Source organism: Callithrix jacchus, chromosome 11, assembly GCF_049354715.1.
Source record: "Callithrix jacchus isolate 240 chromosome 11, calJac240_pri, whole genome shotgun sequence".
NCBI classification, from domain to species: Eukaryota; Metazoa; Chordata; class Mammalia; order Primates; family Cebidae; genus Callithrix; species Callithrix jacchus.
The window spans coordinates 106,501,204-106,520,335 of record NC_133512.1 but is presented as its reverse complement, the minus strand read 5'-3'; the positions used below and the strand labels follow the sequence as shown (position 1 = coordinate 106,520,335).

The window sequence follows — 19,132 nt, the reverse complement described above, 5'->3', positions numbered from 1 at the left end:
AGTTCACACTCTGTTAGGTTCAAAAGGCCAAATGGTATTTTCCGTAGCTGTTGATTCAGGTGACATAAACAGAAACCGACAGCTATGAAAGTCCTAAAGTTACTGTGTGTGTGGGTTTTCCAGGAATGCAGGGTCCACATGTGACCTCTACATGTCTGCAAATGATCGCTTGGCTCTATTTTGAATTTGGGCTGTTAGCCACTCAGGATCTGTCTTAAAGGATTGGTTCTTTCGGGGTTCACAATAACATGCAATCAATGTTCTAGATTGTTCATGGATATACACCCACAGCAAAAATATTTAAAATGTGCATAGGCACAATAAACACTAAATTCAGGATAATGGTTACTTCTGAAAAGGCACACAAGGCAGAGAATAGTATCCAAGTAAGCCTATAAGCTGCTTTGTCTATCTATAATTTTTTTGTTTATAAAAATCTGATGCATATATAAGACAATTCGATAAAACTGAGTAATAGGCACATAGATATTATATTATTCCTTATACTTTACTATATATTTGAAGTAGAAAGAAAAGGGAGGGAGACGGAAAGAGAAGATACTGAAGGAGAAGGATACTAAGTAAGTTTGCTAGCTCCTTCTAGAAATAAATATACTAAAATTACCCTTACTTTTGTAACTGGGGTGGCCTTAAGTCTGCCTCCTAAAATCCCTGTACCCCAGAAGAAAACCAGTCAATGAATATACAACACGGGTAGTCACTTACCATTTAGAAAAGAATCCTAGACCTATATAACTGCAAAGTTCTTTTAACAATTTAGTCCTGATAAAAAAATATCGAAGATGGCGCTGTGAGAACAACCCAGGATTGAAGCTCTCGCTGGACGCACGGAGAGGGTGAGTTGGGGAAGCATTTCCAGACGGATCTTAGTTGCCCACAGAATGGGGAAATTCCCAGGAATAAAAGAGACTCGGGACGCCAGGCAGAGGTCTCCGCTGGCGTAGCCGGCAGCCGGTGTGGCTCCGGCCCGCGCCGGAGCGCAGAGGCGCTCCACAGCGCTCCATACAAAAGCGCACTGTTACGGGTGCCCTGTTGAACCGGCAAACTAAGACCCGAGAGGGCTGAACTTGAGACTGAACGGGTCTTGAACTGTGACCCAGCCCAGGAAATCCCAGGGACTCAGCGTTTGGGGGAGCGCAGTGCGACAAACAAAACGGTGATTCCAAAGGCTCCCGGTGAATAGGTTTTTTTTTAAAGCGCAGCTCCCCGGGGGAGGGGCGTCAGCCATTACCGAGGCAATCAGCCCCTACTGAGGTACACGCCCATTGCTGACGCAGCCTGCCGCTGCCGAGGCAACCAGGTACAACAGAGAGACTCCCCCCCACCCCGCAGGGCGGAGACCACAGCAGAAGGGCGGAGCCTGCAGGAAAAGGGTGAACCTCACACCAGCAGGGCGGAGCCTCGGCAGGCAAAAAGTGACTAGACTGCCTCCTAGCTGGGCAGGACAGTGAGGCGGACACTCACAAGGAAAGCCCCAACCCCCACCCCAGACAGAGCATCTGAGGAAAAAAAAGGGGTTTTCTTACGAGTTAGGTTGCAGCATAACTAAACATAGCAGCCTAGCAGCCCTGAATGAACAACAGAGCTCACAGCTCAGCACTTGAGCTCCTACAGACTGTCTCCTCAAGCCAACTCCCTGACCCCTCTATATCCATAAGACTGACATTTGGCAGACATCATCCTGGGACAAAGATAGCAGAAAAAGAAACTGGTAGCATCCCTCGCTGTTCCGCAGCCGCTACAGGTGCACCCCAGACAAGCAGGGCCTGGAGTGGACCTCAGCAGTCGTACAGCGAAGGGGCTAGACTGGTAGAAGGAAAACCAAGTAACAGAAATACTTCATCATCAACAATCTGGGTGTCCACTCAGAGACCCAATCAAAAAGTCAGCAACTACACAGATGACAGGTGGATAAATCCACAAAGATGGGAAGAAACCAGCGCAAAAAGGAGGAAAACACCCGAAACCAGAACACCTCGCCACCTAGAAAGGACCAAAACTCCTCACCAGCAAGGGAACAAAGCTGGACGGAGAACGACTGTGACGAAATGACGGAATTAGACTTCAGAAGGTGGATAATGAGAAACTTTTGGGAGCTAAAAGAACATGTTTTAAATCAACGCAAAGAAACTAAGAACCTTGAAAAAAGATTTGAGGAAATGATAACAAGAATGGATACCTTAGAGAGGAATATGAATGAATTAAAGGGGCTGAAAAACACAATACGAGAACTTCGCGAAACATGCACAAGTTTCAATAGCCGAATTGACCAAGCAGAAGAAAGAATATCAGAAGTCGAGGATCAACTCAATGAAATAAAACGAGAAACCAAGATCAGAGAAAAAAGCGCAAAAAGGAATGAACAAAGTCTCCAAGAAATGTGGGACTATGTGAAGAGACCTAACCTACGTTTGATAGGCGTACCAGAATGTGATGAAGAGAATGAATCCAAGCTGGAAAATACTCTTCAGGACATTATCCAGGAAAATTTCCCCCACCTAGCAAGACAGGCCAACACTCTATTGCAGGAAATACAGAGAACACCACAGAGATATTCCGCAAGAAGAGCAACCCCAAGGCACATAATCGTCAGATTCAACAAGGTTGAAATAAAGGAGAAAATACTAAGGGCAGCCAGAGAGAAAGGTCGGGTCACCCACAAAGGGAAGCCCATCAGACTCACAGCAGATCTCTCGGCAGAAACTCTACAAGCCAGAAGAGAGTGGGGGCCAATATTCAACATCCTTAAAGAAAAGACCTTTCAACCCAGAATTTCATATCCAGCCAAACTGAGCTTCAGAAGTGAAGGAAAAATAAAATCCTTTGCGAACAAGCAAGTACTCAGAGATTTTGTCACCACCAGCCCTGCTTTACAAGAGCTCCTGAAAGAGGCACTACACATAGAAAGGAACAACCAGTACCAGCCATTCCAAAATCACACTAAATGCTAAAGAGCATCAACATAATGAAGAATCTACAACAACTAACGGGCAAAACAGCCAGCTAGCATCAAAATGGCAGTGTCAAATTCACACATAACAATATTAACCCTAAATGTAAATGGACTAAATGCACCAATCAAAAGACACAGACTGGCAAATTGGATAAAAAGCCAAAACCCAGCAGTGTGCTGTATCCAGGAAACCCATCTCACATGCAAGGATACACAAAGGCTCAAAATAAAGGGATGGAGGAAGATTTACCAAGCAAATGGAGAGCAAAAGAAAGCAGGAGTTGCAATTCTCATCTCTGATAAAATAGACTTTAAAGCAACAAAGATCAAAAGAGACAAAGAAGGCCATTACATAATGGTAAAAGGATCGATACAACAAGAAGAGCTAACGATCCTAAACATATATGGACCCAATACAGGAGCACCCAGATACATAAGGCAAGTTCTTAATGACTTACAAAGAGACTTAGACTCCCACACAATAATAGTGGGAGACTTTAACACTCCACTGTCAATATTAGACAGATCAACCAGACAGAAAATCAACAAGGATATCCAGGGCTTGAACTCAGACCTGGAGCAAGCAAACCTGATAGACATTTACAGAACTCTCCACCCCAAATCCACAGAATATACATTCTTCTCAGCACCACATCATACCTACTCTAAAATTGACCACATAATTGGAAGTAAAGCACTGCTCAGCAAATGCAAAACAACTGAAATCATAACAAACAGCCTCTCAGACCATAGTGCAATCAAGTTAGAACTCAGAATTCAGAAACCAACCCAGAACCGCACAGCTTCATGGAAACTGAACAACTGGCTCCTGAATGTTGACTGGATAAACAACGAAATGAAGGCAGAAATAAAGAAGTTCTTCGAAACCAATGAGAACGAAGACACAACATGCCAGAATCTCTGGGACACATTTAAAGCAGTCTCTAGAGGAAAGTATATAGCAATAAGTGCCCATATGAGAAGAATGGAGAGATCCAAAATTGACACCCTATCGTCAAAATTGAAAGAGCTAGAGGAGCAAGATCAAAAAAACTCAAAACCCAGCACAAGACAAGAAATAACTAAGATCAGAGCTGAACTGAAGGAGATTGAGACACGAAAAACCCTCCAACAAAACAATAAATCCAAGAGCTGGTTTTTTGAAAAGATCAGCAAAATAGACAGACCGCTAGCCAGATTGATTAAAAAGAAAAGAGAGAACAACCAAATAGATGCAATAAAAAATGATAAAGGGGAAATCACCACAGATTCCACAGAAATTCAAACCATCATCAGAGAATATTACAAACAACTCTATGCACATAAACTAGTAAACCTGGAAGAAATGGATAAATTCCTGGACTCCTGTGTCCTCCCAAGCCTAAACCAGGAGGAAGCTGAAACTATGAATAGACCAATAACAAGGGCAGAAGTCAAGGCAGCAATTAAGAGCCTACCACACAAAAAAAGCCCAGGTCCAGACGGGTTCACAGCCGAATTCTACCAGACACACAAAGAGGAGCTGGTACCATTTCTTCTGAAACTATTCCAAATAATCCAAAAAGAAGGAATCCTACCCAAATCATTCTACAAGACCAATATCATCCTGATACCAAAACCCGGCAGAGACCCAACAAGAAAACTTCAGGCCAATATCCATGATGAACATAGATGCAAAAATCTTCAATAAAATATTGGCAAGCCGATTGCAACAGCAAATCAAAAAACTTATTCATCATGATCAAGTAGGATTTATCCCGGGGATGCAAGGCTGGTTCAACATACGCAAGTCTATAAACGTAATTCACCACATAAACAGAACCAAAAACAAAAACCACATGATTATCTCAATTGATGCAGAGAAGGCATTTGACAAAATTCAACAGCCCTTTATGCTAAAAACCCTCAATAAACTCGGTATCGATGGAACGTATCTCAAAGTAATAAAAGCTATTTATGACAAACCAACAGCCAATATCATACTGAATGGGCAAAAACTGGAAGCATTCCCTTTGAAATCCGGAACTAGACAAGGATGCCCTCTGTCACCACTCCTATTCAATATAGTACTGGAAGTTCTAGCCAGAGCAATCAGGCAAGAAAAAGAAATAAAGGGTATTCAAATAGGAAAGGTGGAAGCCAAATTGTCTCTATTTGCAGACGACATGATAGTATACCTAGAAGACCCCATCGCCTCAGCCCAAAAACTCCTGAAACTGATAAGCAACTTCAGCAAAGTCTCAGGATATAAAATCAATGTGCAAAAATCACAAGCATTCCTCTACACCAATAACAGACTTAAAGAGAGCCAAATCAAGAATGAACTGCCATTCACAATTGCTACAAAAAGAATAAAATACCTTGGAATACAACTCACAAGGAACGTAAGGGACCTCTTCAGGGAAAACTACAAACCACTGCTCAACGAAATCAGAGAGGACACAAGCAGATGGAGAAACATTCCATGTTCATGGTTAGGAAGAATTAATATCGTGAAAATGGCTATACTGCCCAAAGTAATTTACAGAATCAACGCTATCCCCATCAAGCTACCATTGACTTTCTTCACAGAACTGGAAAAAACCACCTTGAACTTCATATGAAACCAAAAGAGAGCCCGCATAGCCAAGTCAATTCTAGGCAAAAAGAACACAGCGGGGGGCATCACACTACCGGATTTCAAACTATACTATAAGGCTACAGTAATCAAAACAGCATGGTACTGGTACCAAAACAGAGATATAGATCAATGGAACAGAACAGAGGCATCAGAGGCAACACAACATAGCTACAACCATACAATCTTTGATAAACCTGACTAAACAAGCAATGGGGAAAGGATTCCCTGTTCAACAAATGGTGCTGGGAAAACTGGCTAGCCATGTGTAGAAAGCAGAAACTGGACCCCTTCCTGACACCTTACACCAAAATTAACTCCAGATGGATTAAAGACTTAAACATAGGACCCGGCACCATAAAAACCCTAGAAGGAAATCTAGGCAAAACCATCCAGGACATAGGAGTAGGCAAGGATTTCATGAACAAAACACCAAAAGCATTGGCAACAAAAGCCAAAATAGACAAATGGGACCTAATGAAACTCCACAGCTTCTGCACAGCAAAAGAAACAGTCTCTAGTGTGAATCGGCAACCAACAGAATGGGAAAAAATTTTTGCAGTTTACCCATCTGACAAAGGGCTGATATCCAGAATTTACAAAGAACTCAAACAGATTTACAGGAAAAAAACAAACAAGCCCATTCAAAAGTGGGCAAAGGATATGAACAGACACTTTACGAAAGAAGACATATATGAGGCCAACAATCATATGAAAAAATGCTCATCGTCACTGGTCATCAGAGAGATGCAAATCAAAACCACATTGAGATACCATCTCACGCCAGTTAGAATGGCGATCATTAAAAAATCTGGAGACAACAGATGCTGGAGAGGATGTGGAGAAAAAGGAACACTTTTACACTGTTGGTGGGAGTGTAAATTAGTCCAACCATTGTGGAAGACGGTGTGGCGATTCCTCAAGGCCTTAGAAATAGAAATCCCATTTAACCCAGCAATCCCATTACTGGGCATATATCCAAAGGTCTATAAATCGTTCTACTACAAGGACACATGCACACGAATGTTCATTGCAGCACTGTTTACAATAGCAAAGACCTGGAATCAACCAAAATGCCCATCGATGATAGACTGGATTGGGAAAATGTGGCACATATACACCATGGAATACTATGCAGCAATCAGAAATGATGAGTTCGTGTCATTTGTAGGGACATGGATGAATCTGGAGAACATTCTCAGCAAACTGACACAAGAACAGAAAATGAAACACCGCATATTCTCACTCATAGGCGGGTGATGAAAAATGAGAACACATGGACACAGAGAGGGGAGTACTAAACACTGGGGTCTATAGGGGGGAAAGGGGAGGGCCAGTGGGAGGGGGAGGTGGGGAGGGATTGCCAGGTGAGAAATACCAAATGTGGGTGAAGGGGAGAAAGCAAACAAAACACACTGCAATGTGTGTACCTATGCAACTGTATTGCATGCTCTGCACATGTACCCCAAAACCTAAAATGCAATAAAAAAAAAAATTTAGTCCTTATTCACAAATACCAATAAACAAGAATCAGAAGAATATCCAACTATGAATATCCAACAGGAGGAAAGAAAAAGATCGCAATGAACAAACAGAATAAATGGGCAAGGAGAAAACTGAAATTATTAAGAAAACATTTGAGGAGAAGGGGTAAATAACAGAAGTAGTATTGATAAAGATCACAGTAGAGATATATAATACAAAGAAACATCCCAGAAGGTACACAGGTTAAAAAAGAGGTGGGGGAGAGAAATGGGTGATACAAGTAAAAAGTTGAAGAGATATAAAGAAAAAAATACACTTGGAAAGTTCAAAATAAATTTAATAAGAGTTCCAAATGAGAAAATAGAAGAAATAAAGACAATGCTAAAAATATTTGGAGTTAAAACATCAATGTTCTGAGTAAACACATTCACTGAGGCTAAGGAGAATGAAAGACTTGTAGCTGCATAAATCCTAGTTTACATAATTAAATTTCAGAAATTCAAAACTGAAAACTCTAAAAGCTTCCTATAACGTAACTAGAATTAATTTGGCATCAGCAACATTAAAAAACAATGGAGACAGAAAGGACCTGTTGCCTTAAGGCTGCAGGGTGGGCGAATTGGTGGGAATGGAGAATGACTGCTAATGAGTGATAAAAATGTTCTACAACAGACTGGGGTGATGGCTATACAACTCTATGAATATATTAAAAACCACTAAAGTGCACATAGTATGGTATATGAATTATGCCTCAATAAAACTGTTATTTTTTTTAAAAGATAGTGGAATAATGTCTTCATTGTCTGGGCAAAAATGACTCTGGATCTGGAATTTTACATCCAGGCAAACTACCAGACAAGTGTGAGGGCAAATGAAACACTTTTTGGACATGTTAAGTTCTCAAATAATTTAACTCAATAGAAACCATTTATCTGAAAACATTCCTATTTTTTGACCTAGGAATTCCACTTCTAGGAATTTTACCATTCTCTCACAAAATTGGAAAAATGAGTGGGTCCTGGTCCCAGCATTTATAGAGATAAAACAAATGATTCACCAGGTTAAAAAAAAATTAACTGATTTTTTAAGGTACCATTTTTACATATAACAAACACAAAACTGACATGAATAAGTTGGTCCAAAACCAAGAAAAAATAATAGGAAATATACCCCTCGAAAAGCCATGTTTCTAACTAGAAAGTTAAAGATAGTGATTGTGGCTATATGGTAAGCAAGGGGAGAGTAGAAACAAGATGGATATCAGAAAAATTAGGCAAGGTGCCAGGTTATGAAGGGTCCTGAAATCCATGGTAGTTTGAATTCTATTCTAAGAGCAATGAGAATCTAAAGTTTCAAAAACAGGTACATGTGACATAATCTGATTTATATTTTAATTACTAACAATTAACATCTGATATGGTTTGGATCTGTGTCCTGACCCAATCTCATGCCAAGTTGTAATCCCCAGGTGGGGCCTGGTGGGAGGTGACTAGACCATGGGGGTGGATCCTTCATGAGTAATTTAGCACCATCCTCCTGATGCCGTCCTTGTGATGAGTGAGTTCTCAAAAGATCTGATTATGAAAAGTGTGTAGCATCTCCCCTACCCCTTGCTTCTGCCATGTAAGACATGCTTCCTCCTGCTTTGCCTTCTGCCATGATTATAAGTTTCCTGAGGCCTACCCAGAAGCTGAGCAGATGCCAGCATCATGCTTTCTGTACTGCCTGCAGAACCACCAGCCAATTCAACCTCTTTTCTTTATAAATTACCCATTCTCAGGTATTCCTTTATAGCAATAAAAGAACAGAAAAATATACTATCCCATTTTATAGATGAGCATATTGTGGCACAGGTGTTAAGTATACTGCTCAAGACCACTCAGCTGGTAAATGATGAAGTCAGGATTTAATTCTAGACAATATAACTCTAGAGCAGTATATATTATAGTACTCTAAATATCCCTCTAGTGGAGAATGGATTATGGTGGGCCAAGAATGAATGTAGGGAGGAAGATTAGTTGAGACTATGGTTTTGTTAAGCAAGAGATCATTGCTTGGACCAAGGCGAAAACAGTGGAGGTAGGGCTACTGGATTAGACATGGAGGAGGAGTGAGAGAGAAAACTAAGAATTAAGGCTCATTCTGAAATTCTGATGTGTGTAACAGGGGTGGACAGTGATGCAATAAGGGAGAGAAATGAAGTATTACATCATCAACAGGAGAGACTGATTAAATGATCAAGAAGGCAGCGGGTTATGCAAGTTTAGAACCCAGGAGGAGAGACATATTTGGGTGTCACTATTGGGAAGCAAAGCTACAAGGGCGTGCAGGCTTAGAAGGTTCAGCCGTGGGGGCCATAAACAAGAGAAACCAAAAATGGCTGAAAAGAAAGAAATAGACAATGAGGTAGGAGGAAAAAACACTTTGTGAAGAAAATTTATTAGATAAGAATAGGAACATACAACAGTGGCTAGAAGGCATTAGGAATGGTAAGATTCGTATATCCGTACATATATGGTCATTCATATTTACACACATTTGCAGATGTAACTGGAAGGAGATAATAGAGCATGTTTGTGGTTGAAAAGAAAATTCTATAGAGGAGAGAAAAATGATATAGAAGAGTGAGATGCAGAAAAGATGAAATCTGAGTCACAAGTAGAGAAATCAGATTGTCGGGAGTGGTCTTTGATAACAAATGAAAGGAAGACAGAACAAGAGAAGCAATGCAGATAGGTCTGTAGAATTGGTGTGAAAAGATGACAACAGCTGCATTCAATTTCTCAGTAAAGTTTGAGGTTAACTCCACAGATAGGAGTAGGAGCTGTGGGAGGTTTGCAATGACTGGAGGAAATGCATTCTTTTTTTTTTTTTCCCCCCCGAGACACAATCTCGCTTTGTTGTCCAGGCCTGAGTGCAATGGTGCTCTACCTCAGTTTTCCAAGTAGCTGGGATTACTGGCATGTGCTACCACGCCCAGATAATTTTTGTATTTTTAGTAAAAACAGGGTTTCATCGTGTTGGCCAGCCTGGCCTTGAACTCCTGGCCTCTAGTGATCCATCGGCCTCGGCCTCCCAAAGTGCTGGGATTACATGGCATGAGCCACTGGCCCAGCCAGGAAATGCATTCTTAATCAGGAAAGTGAAGAAGCAACTGAACTGCCAGACATTGTTGATACCCTGTTGAGAGTTTTGGTATAAATTTAAAGGACTACATTCAACTGCCTAAGTACAGGCAGGTAGTTGGCATTGTCAGCCCTGTATAATAAAAGGAGAGAAGAAATAGAGAGTCGAAGGGATTAGTAATTTTTACAGTCATTTAATAATAGTATCTTGGCCCTGAAGTATGTGGATTGTGATGAAACAAACAGTTTCATTTGAGAATGGTAAAACTGTAATCAGGGGCCAGACAAGTGTCTACAAAGATGGAAACTTTTTAAGGTTTAAGGAAAAGGTTGATGATTTAGGAGTTTGTTGATCATAGTTCTACAATCCTTTGGCCTGGTAGAAGGTGGGAAATAGAAACAGAGAAGTGATATTCATGAAATCAATAAGCAGAAACTATTCTAACTTGGAGTTAAGCTTAGAAATCATCTAAAATGATCTAAAACTGAGTGAGAGGATCAAACATTTTTTTCTGGCTAATTAAGAACAGATTATACCCTCAAGTTCCAGGAATGGCAGGGGAAAGGGTAGGGGGGAAACAGTAGCATGAATGACTGTCCATAATGTCACACTGTCCACAAAATCAATCACTAAATTTACTTAACATTTACAAATTCAACAATTGCTCACAATTACTATTCAAATGGGTCTTCAGTGAAACAGATCAGATTTCTGTCACACAGAACTAAAAAAAAAAAGGGGCTGTATCTGGAGTAGGATTTAAATTGAATGGAAATATGTGAAACAATAGATGCCGTACAGGTTCAGGACTTCTAATTGTAAATATTTTTATGCACCATTAACAATATACACACTGGTTTTCTGCCTTTTGGTACAACTCCCGGTCACAACTTTCTCTCACTGTAACCTGCTTTCCCAAGTTACTCTCAGTTCTCCAAAACCCTAGGATACCATTCCAGAGCACCACATCCTATCATCCCAAAATTAAAAGTCTGTGGGAAACATTGTCACAAATAACCGAGGCATGACAGCCTGTTAGGACTGTGAGCTGTGTGAATTTGGGATCCACTGCACTTGATCACTGTTTTACACCTAGCACCTAAGTATACTACCTAGCATGAAGCAGGTAGTTTATAAGTTCTGGCTATAAAACATATTAAAAACTTGGCCGGGTGAGGTGGCTCAAACTGTAATCCTAGCACTTTGGGAGGAGGAGATGGGGTGGTTCACTTGAGGTCAGGAGTTCAAGACCTACCTAGCCAACATGGTAAAACCCTGCCTCTACTAAAAATACAAAAAGTAGCCATGTGTGGTGGCAGGCATCTGTAATTCCAGCTACTCAGGAGGTTGAGGCATGAGAATTGCTTGAACCTGGGAGATGGAGATTTCTGTGAGCGAAAATCACCCCACTGCACTCCAGCCTGGGTGACAGAGCCAGATTCTGTCTCAAACAAAAAAAAAAAAAAAAAAAGAAAAAAAAAAAATCACTGTCGTCCAGATGGCAGGGATGATATACACAGTAGCCGTCTGGACATGTACAACTTAATCGAGGCTATTCATGCTGTTGTCATTACAAATGTTGGGATTAACTGCCACTTTAAAATACCTTCAAAAGATTACAGTATGATTCTGCATTAAATCAAAATTCAAGTATACACAATCAATTTTTATATATAAATAAAAAGAGAACGTGATGACTGTTAACACAAGGAGATAACTTTCATTGAAACTTGGTATATTTGATAGATCCCATACAGGGTCAATCAAAAAAGAAAAGGAAGAAAGAGGATAAAAGAGGGCAAGGAGGAAAGGAAGGAAAGAGCATTCATCATTGCATGTAAATCACATCTGAGCATGGAAAGCAGTGGTGAACATCTGAATGGAGAGAAAAGAGAAATAATCAAAGGCTTTTTTTCTTGTCATGAAAGTATAGGAGAAAATACCAGATGCAGAGAACATAGATGACATTCCCAACAGGAATTACAAACCTGTCACAAAGGAAACTTATGATAGTGATGGAGAACTTCAACTCTCTGACATCTGTTGAAAGTCTTAACTCTGCTTATTTTTATGAAAAAATGCAAGTTAATAATTCTTAACATGTAAGATACACATGCTTTAGACTGACTTTTAAAAGAGAAACTCAAAACTAGAAACAGATTTCAAAAGTATGTTTAAAACATTTCAAAATTATATGCTAAAATTTTAAAGGAAAAACACCAATTCCATACTTACTCATTAATATTAGACTATTTATAATAGTTATTGTCTTTTCATAACAGGAAAATGCCTACCTGCAGAATAACACAGGGCATTCAAGTTCCAGGTAATCTTAGCATTAGAAGTCTTTGCAGGTAGCTCTCTTTACTTCCAAGTCTCTAGTGATATCCTCTTAGGTTAACTATAAAAAAAAAGCCTTAGTCTATCTTCCAACTAGCTGGCTGCCAGTTTTTGGTTTCCTGAACACAGCTAAAGCAAAAGAGAGAGGAAATAGAACCATAAAAACATTTCTGAGCTTCACTGTGAACCTATATACTACCACTCCCTAGGCAGTAATTCTGGCTCACTTCAAGTATTTTTTTTTCCCTTTTACTTGTCCTAACAAGAGACATTACAAATCAAAATCACTGCCTTTTCTCACTAAAAACAAACAAACAAAAACTGTTAACACATTTTGTTTAGATGCAAATCACATGTTCAAGAAAAACTCAGTCTTTACTCCCAAATATTTGTATCTGGTCTAAACCTGGTGGAAAAGGGTAATCAGTGTACAGGGATTTCTGTCTGAACACTACGGCCAGAGACAGAATTACTCATAGTAAATTCTGGCCACCATGGGGACACAGGCTATACACATACACATATTAAGAAGTACACATATTCTCTAAAGCGAGGACTGTCTTGTTCACTTAGAAATAGAAATTCATGGATTTTTATACTCAATATTCACTTTCTCCAGAGGAAACTCACTTAAGAATTGAGGAAACCTACTCTAACTTCCAATATTGATAATTTCTAACATTCATTAATCTTTAGACACCTAAGAAAAAACCAAGAGCAGAAAAATAGACATGCAATTGAATGAGGAGATGAGCTAAGGCATCAGAATTTTTTAAAAGCCAAAAAGTATAAGAATTTTTCAATTGTAGAGCTGTGCTGTCCAATCTAGTAGTCATTAGACATGTATGGTTCTTTATTTTTATATACATTAACATTAAATAAAATATGAAATGTAGTTCCTCAGTCTCATAGGCTACATTCTCAGCCACATGCAGCTACTGGCTAATATACTGAAAAGCACAGAAAATTATATTGTATATAGTGCTATTATAAGGAGCTGCACTCATTAAACAACAACAATAAATTGCACAGAGGGTGGGCACAGTGGCTCACGCCTGTAATCCTAGCACTTTGGGAGGTCGAGGCAGGTGGATCACTTGAGGTCAGGAGTTTGAGACTAGCCTGACCAACATGGTGAAACCCTGTCTCTACTAAAAATACAAAATCAGCCAGTCGTGGTAGTGCATGCCTATCTCAACTACTTGGGAGGTTGAGGCAGGAGATGCTTGTTTTGGATGCTCCAATGGCTTTATTAACTCCCTCTTTCCATTGCAGCAGGACCTCATTAACTGGAGAGCTGGAACGGAGGTCAAGAAGCTGTGGTCTCAGTATGGGTCATTAAAGGGGTACAGAAGATGCCCTGCATCCCTGGGGAATCTCTTCCCATCCCCATAAGCATAGGCACAATATATTGCCAATTTTTGTTCAGGGCATTTAGCTGCTTCATCTCTTCCAGGCTAATGGTGAAGTCAAACACCTTGATATTCTGAAGGATTCAAGAAGGAGTGATACTTTTGGGGATGCAGATCACTTTCCACTGGACCTGCCACTTGAGCAAGATCTGAGCTGGAGATTGGCCATACTTTTTCATCAACACCAGGACTACTGGTTCCTCCAGCAGGACAGGCTCATCAGAATCTCATCAGGCATGATCAGAGGAGCCCAGAGGGCTATAAGCAGTTACTTCCAGGCCGCATGCTTGGCAGTGGGCAATGAGCTCATTCTGAGTCAAGTATGGGTAACATTCCACCTGCAAGACAGCTGGAGGCACAGAAGTCACACTGAGTACATTGTCAATCTGCCAACTGTTGAAGTTGGACAGGCCTAGCACCCGCACCAGCCCCTTAGCCACCAGTGCCTTCAGAGCCTTCCAAGGCTCCTTGCAGTGGGTGGAGTCATAGCATATAGTCCCATCAGCATTCTTGGGGAAAGGGTTGTCTCCCTGCTCAAAGGCATAAGGCCAGTGCCTCAGGTACAGGTCCAGATACTCGGTCAGCCAGTCTTCCGGAGGGCACGCTCCACATCCTTAGGTGGTGCTTGGTGTTCCACAGCTTGGATGTCACAAACAGCTCCTCCCAAGGCACCACCTTGCCTGGTCCTACGTCCTCCTTCAGGGCCTCCCCAATCTCAGGCTCACTGATGTAGATAGCACAGTCAATGTGGCAGTAGCCTACACTAAAGGTATACTTAACAGTTGCTTTTAGCTGACTGGGCTAACTCTTCCAGATACCCAGACCAGTTAGGGGCATCTTCTGCCCAGTGTACAGAACACAGGAAGCTGCCACTGTCCCTTTGGTGCAAGCACAGAGCGTGAATAGTGTAGTGTGGCCTGGGCTCGGTTCTGCGCCCTCAATTTACTAGGATATGTTTAATTTTGTATCTCTCCAGCACCCAGGCTGGAGTGCAGTGGCATAATTATGGCTCACTGCAGCCTCCACCTCCTGGGATTAAATGATTCTTCCTCCTTGGCCTCCTGAGCAGCAGGGACTACAGGGGTGTGCCACCATACCTACTTTTTTTTTTTTTTTTTTTTTTTTTTTAGTAGAGATGAGGTCTCGTTATGTTGCCTAGGTTGGTTTCAAATTACTGAGCTGAAGCAATCCTCCTGCCTCAACCTCCCAAAATGCTGGGCTTACAGGCATAAACCACCGTGTCCGGTTCTTATTCTTTCTTTGTTAAAAAAGGAACTTTGATTCAAAAGACTCTTATTTGCCTTTTGACTCAAGAGAAATTCTGAAATTTTTGTTATTTCTTCTTTTTTGTATTCTCATAAAATTTCTCCTAGATGTATGTAGGATCATTTAATGTGTATTCTGTGATATTAACTTTACTCTCACAATTTTAGCTTTCATTTTACTTCATATTTTTTATTTTTTGCTTTTTCTTCAAAGTACCATTTGGAATTTAGCTTTGTCCATTTTGCTAGTTAACTCTTCATTTAGGTTTATTTCAACAAAGATTTTAAATTTCAACCTTGTTCTGTGCTACTTATTTATCTATTTACTTAAAATGGAGTTTCACTCTTGTTGCCCAGGTTGGAGTGCAATGGTACGATCTCGGCTCACTGCAACCCCTGCCTCCCAGATTCAAGTAATTCTCCTGCCTCAGCCTTCCAAGTAGCTGGGACTACAGGCATGCACCACCATGACTCGCTAATTATGTGTTTTTGGTAGAGACAGGGTTTCACCATGTTGGTCAGGCTAATCTCGAACTCCTGATCTCAAGTGATCCACCTGCCTCAGCCTCCGAAAGTGCTGGGATCACAGGAATGAGCCACTACACGTGACCTCTTTACAATTTATTATTTTTGTTTTGTTTAATGAGCGCAGCTTCTCTAGAATAGCACTATATGCAATATAATTTTCTGTGCTGTCCAGTATATTAGCTAGTAGCTGCAAGTAGCTGGGAATGCAGCCTATCCCAGATTGGGATAGAGGACAAGGATCTGAATCAATGCCAAATCATCGGTGATTTTACTTTTTAAGAGAAATGCTAGTGTCTCCCAGCCAACCCAGAAGGGGACACTAGGGTACAGAGAGCTCTGGGGAAGCCCGCCAGTTCTAGCTCAAAGAAAAAAGTAACATTCAAAGATGGTGTCTCAGTTTTATCCCCTCACTTTTCTCATCCCAACCCTCAAGTAACCCCATGGTGGCAGCAGCAACCGTAGAATCTTCACAAGAGCCAATACTCTGAGAAAGGGGGAAAAGAACTAGGGTCTCCAACTGATGGATCTGTGGGGATTGAAATAAAATGAACAGAACCTAGGTGACATAGTTTGAAGTTATGTTTCCACCCAAATTTCATGTTCAGTTGTAATCCTCGATGTTGGAGGTGGAGGCTGGTGGAAGATAATTGGATAATGGAAGCAATTTCTCATGGTTTACCACCTCGCCGCTTAGTGCTGTCATTGTGATAGTGAGTGGGTTCTCATGAGATCTGGTCATTTTAAAGTATGTGGTACCCTCCCCATCTCCTGCTCCTGCTCCAGCCATGTAAAATATGCCTACTTCCCCTTTGCCTATCACCATGATTTTAAGTTTCCTGAGGCCTACCCAGAAGCAGAATCTGCTGTTTCCTGTACAGCCTGCAGAATCATGAGCCGATTAAACCTCTTTTCTTGATAAATTACCTAGTCTCAGGCATTTCTTTATAGCAATTCGAGAATGGAGTAATACATTAGGGATCTATGAGATGGTAACAAAAAGATCTAACATCTGTGTCAGTGAACTTCTAAAAGTAAAGAAAAAGAGGATGATTAAAAATATCTGAAGAATTAATGTCAAAAACCTCTGCAAATCTGACAAATGACATAACACTACAGGTTCAAGGTCAGTGACTCCCAAAATGAACAAATATATAGAATTCCACACTCCCACACATCATAAAGTGTTGCAAATGAAACACAAAAAAATTATTATTATTATTATTTTGAGTCAGAGTCTTGCTCTCTTGCCCAGGCTGGAGTGCAATGGCATCATCTCAGCTCATTACAACTTCTGCCTCTGGGCTCAAGCGATTTTCCTGCCTCAGCCTCCCTAGTAGCTGGGATTACAGGGGCCCACCACCAGGCCTAGCTACATTTTATTTTTAGTAGAGACAGGGTTTCACCATGTTGGCCAGGCTGATCTCAAACTTCTGACCTCAGGAGATCCACCTGTCTCAGCCTCCCAAAGTGCTGGGATTACAGGCATGAGCCACTGTGCTCGACCTAGAAATTATCCTGAAAACAGAGAAAAACAATCCATAAAATATAGGGGGGAACACCACTTCAAATGAAAACAGGTTTCTCAGCAGAAAGGCAGAAGGCCAGAAGGAAGTTACACAACATTATGAAGTGCTGGAAGAAAGAAAACTATCAAGCTAGAATTCTATATCCAGTTAAAACATAGTATCTTTCAGAATGATCATAAAACAAAGATAGACCAACGATCCAAGATGGCTGATCGCTAACATCTCGGGATTGCAGCTCTCAGTGAAAACGCAGAGAACGAGAGGACTCCATACTTTCAAAATTTTGTCGCTCATGGAGCAGAAGATTCCCAGTGGAGGAGCCGCACGGGTCACCAGCACGACTCTTGTGGCGGGCACCTCGGTGCAGCAGCTCTTGGTGCAGAGTAAACGGGACTGGTTCCCCTTCTGACTGATGTTTGGAGCTCTGGGAAGGCAGAGTCGCCTATTTCGGACTCAAGAAGGAAGCCAGACTGGAGATTCCAGGGCAGAAAAGCACCATCAGTCTCAACGCCGCTGTTTTGTCTGGCGCAGTGGGTTGCTTATATTTCGGCCCTGGGAATTAACAACTTGGACGTCCACTCAGAGACCTGATTTGAAAGTCGGTAATTACAAAGGTGACAGGTGGATAAATTTACAATGATGGGAAGAAACCAGCGTAAAAAGGCTGAGAATACTCAAAATCAGAACGCCTCTCCCTCTAAAGAGGATCACAGTTCCTCATCAACAAGGGAACAAGGCTTGATGGAGAACAAGCGCATCCCATTAACAGTATCAGGTTTCAGAAGATAAATAATAAGAAACTTCTGTGAGTTAAAAGAACATGTTGTAGCCCAATGTAAAGAAACTAAGAACTTTGAAAAAAGGTTTGACGAAATCCTAATGAGAATAGACAACTTGGAGAGGAATATAAGTGAATTAATGGAACTGAAGAATACAATGCAGGAACTCCGAGAAGTATGCACAGATTTAAACACTCGAATTGTTCAAGCAGAAGAAAGGATATCAGAGGTCGAAGTCCAACTTAATGAAATAAAACGAGAAGACAATATGAGAGAAAAAAGGATAAAAAGGACTGAGAAAAGTCTCCAAGAAATGTGGGACTATGTGAAAAGACCAAATTTACGTTTGATAGGTGTATCTGAATGCGACGGAGAGAATGAATCCAAGCTGGAAAATATTCTTCAGGAAAATTTTCCTAAACTAGCAAAGCAGGACAATATTCAACCCCAGGTACTACAGAGAACACCACAAAGATATTCCTCAAGAAGAGCAACCCCCAAGGCACATAATCGTTAGATTCACCAGGGTTGAAACAAAGGAGAAAATACTAAGAGCAGCCAGAGAGAAAGGTCAGGTTACCCACAAAGGGAAGCCTATCAGACTTACAGCAGATCTCTCAGCAGAAACTCTACAAGCCAGAAGAGAGAGGGGGCCAATATTCAACATCCTTAAAGAACAAAACTTTCATCCCAGAATTTCATATCCAGCCAAACTAAGCTTCACAACTGAAGGAAAAATAAAATCTTTTATGAACAAGCAAGTACTCAGATTTTATTGCCACCAGGCCTGCTTTATAAGCGCTTCTGAAAGAAGCATTACACACAGAAAGAAACAACCAGTATTAGCCTTTCTAAAAATATACCAAAAAGTAAAGAGCATCAATATAAAGAAGAATTTACATCAACGAATGGATAAAAGAGCCAGTTAACATCAAATGGCAGTAATCCTAAATTTAAATTGACTAAATTCCGTAATCGAAAGATACAGCCAAAACCCAATGGTGTGCTACATCCAGACCCATTTCACATGCAAGGATACACAAAGACTCAAAACAAAGAGATGGAGAAAGATTTACCAAC

At 40.9% G+C, this 19,132-nt stretch overlaps 1 protein-coding gene and 1 pseudogene across 12 annotated transcripts in view; both read right to left on the bottom strand.

Moving 5' to 3' along the window:
* BRAF (B-Raf proto-oncogene, serine/threonine kinase) overlaps positions 1–19,132 on the bottom strand; it is a 206,762-nt gene that overhangs the window by 137,603 nt on the left and 50,027 nt on the right. For 2 of the 12 annotated variants that reach the window (XM_009002971.5, XM_078343625.1), the window contains exon 1: positions 727–1,202. The exons of 9 other annotated variants lie outside the window; for them this stretch is intronic. In XM_009002971.5, coding sequence (XP_009001219.1) covers positions 727–729 — 3 coding nt within the window. In that variant the 5' untranslated portion in view covers positions 730–1,202. Of the gene's footprint in view, positions 1–726; positions 1,203–12,496; positions 12,672–19,132 lie in introns of those variants that run through there. One more of the 12 variants, XM_078343622.1, reaches the window with a different exon arrangement.
* Positions 12,678–19,132, bottom strand: part of LOC128928367 (aldo-keto reductase family 1 member A1 pseudogene) — a 56,087-nt pseudogene continuing 49,632 nt past the window's right edge.